The following is a 7,720-nucleotide window of genomic DNA, read 5'->3' as shown; positions in this document are numbered from 1 at the left end:
AGAGTCTGTGACCACACAGAAAACAAAAAGAAAGTGGGGCAGGTTTTGGACCTGCCTTCTGGAGGTTTTGGACAACCTTCTAATTGTCCTATCAGGGATACAAATACAACATTGTTTATCATCTGCTAACTAGTCTTCCCACACAACAGGTTATGTACATCATACTCAGTTACATTTTTACATGATACACAGGTCTTCACCACCACCACCACCTCTTGTGGTGAAAGAACGTGACAGACACTTGAGGGAAAAACTTCACACAGAGCTAGCTTATTCTTGGTGTCTCGAAAGTAAAATCTTACAAAGGATGAGCAAGATATCTATTTTTACAATATTTACTTTGTACAGTATGAAGAGGAAGGATAAGCTTTCTAAACATAGGATTCCTTAGCATACTGGATCTGGTCTACCTCAAAAACTGGCTGGCTGCACCTCCGAGCCACATACTCAAGTTTGTTCTTTTGGTAGGATTCAGACATGGCTCTCATTCGGTATACTCCTGGGGTCATGGGTAAACTCACACGGGAGTTTACTTCCACAGTGACACTGAAGGTTTCAGTTTCCCCACCAGAATCCTTCGTTGCAGAAACCCTGGCACTGGGTAGATCCCTTAGAGCCGTACATGCTGTGTCCTGTGCACTGCTGCTGCATGGATGAGGCAGCAAAGCATCCTGGTTTGACACTGCTAATCTCATAGTTTGAACTGTGAGATTGTGGGAGGAAACTTTAGTGGCCAGGCAGTTTTTAATAGCCTCTTCATAAGAAGGTGGTCTTCCAGCATTCCTCTGGTCTACCTCTCTGAACACTTCATCAGCTGACCTGAAACGGGGCCTTTGCTGGTACTCCACAGGCAATGCTTTGTCATCATCAAGATAGTTCTCCTGGACAGTTCTGCAGGAGAACTGATCTTCTCTCTTTGTGAAACTGTCCCTCTGAAAAAACATGTTTTTTCCAGGCCCCCAACTCTGGGTTTTTATTAGTGTTTTCCTGCGGTTTGCAAAAGAGAATGACATGGAATGTTTTTTGATCTCTCTGCTAAGTGTACTGTAGTCTTCAGTGGCCTTGGTAGAAAAGGACTGAGGCCTATTTAAAAAGGTTCTTTTGGGACTAGAGGGCGAAACTACTGGAGAGCTGGTGAAGACCGAGCCATCAGAGCTCTCCAGGGAGCAACTGGAGGAAGTTTTGGGTAAAGAGTCATTTGATAATTGTGAAGGTAAGACTGCAAGCCGTTTCTCCAGTGCCTCCAACCCTAGCTGTTTCTCCTGAACTGGAAAATTGTCCTCACTTTTGTTTAGCTTCTGTTTTCTTATCCTGCCATCAAGGCGGTTCTGGAAGGACAGGTCTGATTCTGAGTACCTCCTGTCCATCTTGCTGATGTCATTTCTGAAATCAGCCAGTGAAGTGGCAGAGATGTGTGTTGGGTATCTTCTGCTCACTGTAGCACTCATGCCTTTGGACTGCTTCATCTCAGAGGTACAGGGGCTGCCTTCAGCTTCGGGATCTGGGCTGTCATAGGCAGAGTCATTCTGATGAGCAGCACATAGGTATTCTGTGGGGAGAAAGCAGATGTTAGTTTTCACTGAGCAGCTAAGGATGAAAGAGAATTATATGGAAAGAATTCCTGAAGAAGAACACTGCAACAGAGTCTTGAACCCTCTACAAGTCCCTGTGTTTCCACAGATACATTCTGATATCAAATTAAAGAACTTAGCATGGCAGCCCCAGCCTGTGACACCCCCAAGTCTGTTCTCATTCATACCTGTGGAGCTGTCTGTGTGCTCTGGTGACTCCTCAGCCAAAACACAGACAGGGAAGGCAATGTCCTCCCCAAATATTTCTGAGCAGTTGTTTATGAGGAACTCCACCAACACTGTCACCTGCACACAGAAAACAGTTCGTTTCAGTCAAAAGGGAATAACATATTGAAGAGTCTTTCCTACCCCTGCCTGCTGTCTTTGTATGAAGGACAGCACAGAGCAGGGTAACTTCTGCCAAAATCCTGGCTTAAAGTCCAAGGGCGAGTCCACCACGGGGGATAAGGGCTGGTTCTGTAGACTAATGGATCTGCCCTGATACAGACAAAATGCCATCAGCCACAGCTTCGGCCTTGCTGTCCAGTAGGGCCCACAGGTGGCAATGCCCACTGGGTGTCTCTTCCCCTCTGCATGCAAAGCATCCAGGAGCTGTGCTATGACCTAGGGAGCTGCAGAGCAGCTGCTGCTTTTGCTCAGAGGAGGTGAGACAAGGGGCAGCCTGGCCCATCACATTGCAGGCCCCTGAGCTGAGAGGCACCCCTCTCAGCATTGCAGGGGTGCTGTTCTGTTCGGCTTTTGCAATGGCACTGGGATCCCTATGGACAGCTCTGAGATGCCCCAAAGCAGGTGGTGCTTGGTGAGTTCAACACACCTTTTCATTCATTTCCTTCTGCACTTCCAGTGGGACCAGGCTGTCCATCTCTGGGCTCAGCATATTTGGGCCGATGCAGATGGCCAGGTTGCTGGAGTCCATCCTGTTGGTCTCAGCATTTTGGCTGATATGGTGGAGCAGAGAGAGCAAGTGTTTGAGCAAGACGAGGTTTGGTCTAGGCAGTTTGTCAGCCACCCTGCATGAACACAAACAAAATGTGATGTTATTGATGGTGCAGTGGCCTCTGCTTCTTTCTTTGAGAAATTCTCAATTAAACTCAGACAGACAGTGCTTCCTCCAGAAAGAGGCATGTGTATGCTTTTTCACTGATTAGAAATATTATTCAGAAATCTCCAACCACAGCTGAGTGTGTGGTTAATTATAAGATCTTGAATTACAAGGTTTTGACTGAAAGGTAGCATTGCAGCAGCCCATGTCCTGGACTAGGTGGGATGACATCAGGAGATGTCACTGGAGACTTCCCAAAGGCAAGGGAAAGCCTGTGGTTGTGCTGTGCAGCTTTCAAAGCACTCCCAGTCAGCCTCCACACCTGCCCTTTCTAAATAGCAATACATGGTGGTGGTCTTCAACTTCATTGCTGGCAGATGTGAAGGCTCCCTGTCATTGCCTGTCCCACAGCATCGTGACTACATTAGCTGAGACACTGCAGCCTCTGCCCTCTTTCTACACTGGTTGTCTCAAATAACTTCAGGAAGTGCTGCTGCTGAAGCCCTCAAAACCAAACCCCATGGAGCAATAACAAGCTAATATAAATGACAGGCTTTTAAGTGAGACTCTAAATTTTGAAAGACATCACTGGCCTCTACCAGACACTCCATCACATTGGGCTGGTTGCAAAACTTCCTGGTTGAAAAACGTACTCTTTCAGTTCCTCGATTTGTTCCTGCTTGCTTGGTTTCTCCAGAGCTTGCATCCACTTCTCATAGAGGTCAGCCGACAGGAGTTTGGAGGGAATATTTCGGAGAAAGTCCTGCAAGGCCAAGAGATTTAGATGAGACTTTGACACTACCCCTGAGCACTAAGGGAGCATTAGTGTCACATGGGCTCTCTAGAAGACAGGTTGACTTGAGCTACCTGACCATCAGCACTGAGAGAGCAGTGTAATGCACAAGTGCATTTGCACTTTTGTAGTAACAGGACCCAGCTTTCAACTGCTCTTTGTTCACCCATAAATCTCACTATTCCTCCCTGAGGATTCTAAGGAGAAGTTTCCTCTAGGCATGCAGGAAATCATGTAGGTCTGAAAGTAAGGTGGAAAAAGAAAATTCCAGACTTTCCTAAGCATGAAACATTTAATCTGTCTTTAGCTTAGAGTCCCACCTAGGTCAGCTCTGGGCACTGGAGTGGGCCTGTGAAGATTAACAATGTCCTCCCAGCGGTGTAGCTCAGGGTTGCTCACCTTTAAAACCACTGCAAGCAGGTGCACAGATTTGCTTTTCAAATCAACATTTCCGCCTTTGTTTAGGTCCTCCTTCAACTCCTTTCGTGCTTTCTCGTTGGCCGCTTTTCTGAATATCCCTTCAGTGGAAGGTCCTTTCATATACAATATAGCTATGAGATCCTGCAGGGAAGAAATCAAACAGGGATGGGAAAACAGTTACTTGGGTGAAGAAAAGTGAACAGCAGGTGAACATTCCTTTAGAAACAGAAAAAACAATTTCTGGAGGTACACTGTGCTGTGCTCTGATTAGTTCAGTATCCTGTTCTTACTCCAAGTAGATTGCATGGTCAGCAGCCTGATTTTTCCCCAAACCACCCTCTGTTTGAACTGGTGAATTCTACTAACTTCAGTGGAGTCATCCTTGCTTCCTTCCAGAAGGAAACAAGGGATGGCTTAAGTCTTAGTTCAAATCCCTTCTTTCACAATCCAAGCATATATTGCTTAGAGGGAACAAATGCCTGTCTATTGGGAAAACCAGTTCAGTGGGAGAACTGTTACAAGGCTGTTTTTATACAGAAGACAGTGTTTAGGTATTTGTTGGTGGCAGTGCATAGCTGAACACTTTTTTTCAGGGAAATACAGAAATCTTTGGAAGTTTATGCTGCTGAAAGATTTATTTAATTTGCTTCTGTAGAATCACATATGTCTATATTAAGCAGCAAATCTTCATCTCCCATTCCTGGTCCTGGGTTGTCTCCACTACAAATTACTTCCAGTGAAAGGTGAGTGGGCTGGACAAAATCCACAGAACTGACTTTTTCTACATCTGGGATGGGCCATGGAGGAGTGTGTGTGTGAAGGGGAAACACCAAACTCACTCATCTCCTGGATACTGCAGCACAAGTACTGGGGGTCCTGCCTCATACTGGAGTCAGAGGTATGATAACAGTATCCCCGGGCTTTCTTACCTGGACTGGCTGGGGCAGCGTGTCATCTTCCCCACAGATAATTTCCAGAGGTTGGCCAAACAGAGTGATTTTGGCATTCAAGTCTAGCTGCCCTGGGGAATTTCCATTGGTAGAGCTTCGTCTCAGAGTAAATGACTGTGATATCACCTTCTTTCTTTTCTTTATTCCATTGGCTGCAAGCAAATGGAAAGAAAAAAACAATTTAAAAAAAGGAAACAGACCGATATGTGGTCTTTCATCTGCATGCAGTGCAGAGATGTATGTTGAAACAACTCAAACTAAATGGGGAGAAACTGAAAGACAACTAAGTTGTTACCAGGGAAACAATCGCCTAAACTGTATAACTGCGATCATCCCTCTAAGGACACCACCTTTCCTGTTTTGGGTTGGGTGTTCTTTACATTCTAGTCACTGTTTCTTCTTAGAGAGTGGGAACATACAAGGCACAGAAGTAACAATGTTTATAGAGATTTTTGATATTGCAGTGGTTTCTGTGATAACTCTGGCAGATATGCTACTTCAGCAGCTGACAATGACAACAGTTTTTGCTACATGGTCTGACTGTGCCCCAGTCTTCAGGCAAGAGTGGAACTAGGGGTTCCTGCTTTTCAGCCTCTTTCACAGTCTGAAATGAAAACACACGGCTCCAGCACTTCCAGACTTGGAGCCACCTCTAAGGATAATGCTAGTTTCTCTTTCAGAAGCAGTGAGAGAAGGATATTTTGCTAGAAAGCTTTCTAAAGGATTTGCCTTCTGCAAATTTCCAGTAAATGACACGCCTTCTACTCCAAAATGAAGTTATCTTACACAGATGAGAAGTTCTCAGGACATGTCTTTGTGGCTTAGAACAAGCCCTTGGTAGGGAGAGGTTATAAGCTATGTGAAAGGCACCTAACGTTATAGCGTCATATAAAATGTTTGCTTCCTGATACTCCTCAAAACTGATCTGATATGATGATCTGCTCCAAATCTGACCCTGCCCTGCTAAATGGTTTCCCCTGGGTTATTTACATGTGCTGAGGTTTTGCACGGTGAGAAAAAAACAAGTGCTGTTGCTGCTGTCAAGAGGGTTTATTTGCTCTGGCATGCAACAGCCGGTAGCTGTACTCGCTTGCAGTGCCACACCTCAGTGGGGATGCTTGAGTGAAAAAGAAACACATTTACTTCCCCTCACTGCCAGGGAACAGAAGGAAACATGACTCTGAGGACCAGGGAACAGCAATACAAGACCTCTGGCACTCAGCACTGTCATCTTTGCCACTGAGCATAAGGGAAAGAAGTAATTTGCAAGTGAGTGGCACTTCAGGGCTTAAGCCCTCTGCTGGATGCAGGCTGTGGATTGCTCTCAGGAAGGGGAAGTGGGCAGTTTCAGGTGGTTTTGCACAAGTGGCAGCTTGAAAGCATTATATAAGAAGGCAGTTTGTTTTTGAAACTCACCAGTTGAGTGGCAAAGTCTGTCTTCAGTATCAGCTGGGACCAGCGGGGGACACTTTTTGGCATCAGCCTGTGTAAAGCATATTAGGGTTAGAGAGCTGACACCAGCAGTGAGTGCCACCAGTGAGTCACTGCAGCCTCTCAGAAATCTGTGGAAGACACTGGGGAACAACCAAAGCAAGCCCAACACCTGCTGAAGAGGTGCCTGGGTCCAGGATTGACACTGCCTCACTGCCCGATAGAGGGGTTTGTGGTAAACCCTGCAGACAGCCACCCCAGTCATGCCCGGCAGGTCACAACCCTGTGCTCTTTCAGGCTGCTCTTTTGATCCAGAGAAGCCACATCTGGACACAGCCTGCTTTTTTGTGCCCTCCCCTGGCTCTGGAAATTTCCTCCCAAACTCCTCCGTGGAGCCTTGATGGCTCTGAAGCCTATAAGATTCCAGAGTAAAGCTCCTTGGGAGCCAGGGGAGTGCAGTGACTGCCCACGACAATGCTCAGCTCCTTCTACTCAGTGCAGCACAAGAGTTGCCTTTCAAAAGCTCTACCCGCTCATGTATAAGGGTAGGCAAGCTGGCAGCTCTTAGGGGGGCCACCCCTACTTTGCTAAAATATCTCACACTGGTACCCAAGAAGGATCAGAGAAAATGTAGGGACTGCTTACCTCTGACTGGCACTCAATCAGACTCTCCATGTTCCCAGCATTTAGTGTCTTCGACTAGGCAAGGAAACAAAGACACTGTGAATAACTGAATGCTATGGTTTAGAAGTCAGAGCTTTTAAAAAATCACTCTGTTGACAGAGCAGAAACAGTTAAGACACTCACAGTATTACAGCTGCTTAACACTTTCATTAGGAGTTTGATTGGGGGAGCTCTGGATGCTCTAGTTTCCTTCAGTCCTTTTGTTTGCCTGTTTATTGAACATGGAATGGACAAAGAAAGAGCTTTGTAAAACTGCACCCTTCTGGCCTTTCTCCCTTGCAAGCCAGTCTAGCATGGATGATCCTGAAACAGCAAGACCTCCCACACAAGTAAACCATAAAGCCCTTCTCTGAAAGGGCACTCAGCCCTGCTGCCCTATCTACCTCTTGATTAAAACAGAATAAAAGCAGCTTTCCATTTTTAATCTGTGCAAAAATATGAGCAAGTGGTGACAGTCACTTATGGTCGTTAATCTGCAAACGTGAGGCGAAGCGATTCGGTCAGCTCTGCTCACAAGCTACACTTAGCAGTGGGTGCACTTCTCCCCTGTCTATGTCTTTGTAGCCCTACACGGACTGCAACCACAATGTGACAGATTTTATCCCAGGCAGTACTCACCCAAGGAGTGAGTCCAGCCAAAGATCCTTCACCTCCCGTGAGCTGCAGAGGAAAGGAGAAACAGCATCACTCCCCACTGCTACTAATCCTTTGACGGAGGCAGGCGACTAAACAGTCTGTCCCACGTGTGCTGCCTTATATATGCAGAAGGGGTAGGTGGAAATTCACAGACAGGAAGAAACGTCATGGG

General features: G+C 46.2%; 1 protein-coding gene across 1 annotated transcript; it reads right to left on the bottom strand.

Annotated features, from left to right (window-relative positions):
* Window positions 1–371: 371 nt before the first annotated feature.
* On the bottom strand, window positions 372–7,062 carry TAGAP (T-cell activation RhoGTPase activating protein). Its single transcript, XM_009075108.1, has 9 exons — window positions 7,036–7,062; window positions 6,874–6,927; window positions 6,214–6,280; window positions 4,777–4,949; window positions 3,827–3,988; window positions 3,288–3,397; window positions 2,407–2,602; window positions 1,760–1,877; window positions 372–1,549 (listed from the first exon to the last, which is right to left on the bottom strand). Exons 1-9 carry the CDS (start codon window positions 7,060–7,062, stop codon window positions 372–374), a joined length of 2,085 nt encoding a protein of 694 aa, XP_009073356.1.
* Window positions 7,063–7,720: the final 658 nt, after the last annotated feature.

Source organism: Acanthisitta chloris, unplaced genomic scaffold, assembly GCF_000695815.1.
Source record: "Acanthisitta chloris isolate BGI_N310 unplaced genomic scaffold, ASM69581v1 scaffold38875, whole genome shotgun sequence".
Lineage (NCBI taxonomy): Eukaryota > Metazoa > Chordata > Aves > Passeriformes > Acanthisittidae > Acanthisitta > Acanthisitta chloris.
The sequence above is the reverse complement of the archived record's forward strand: the minus strand, read 5'-3'. Positions and strand labels throughout refer to the sequence as shown.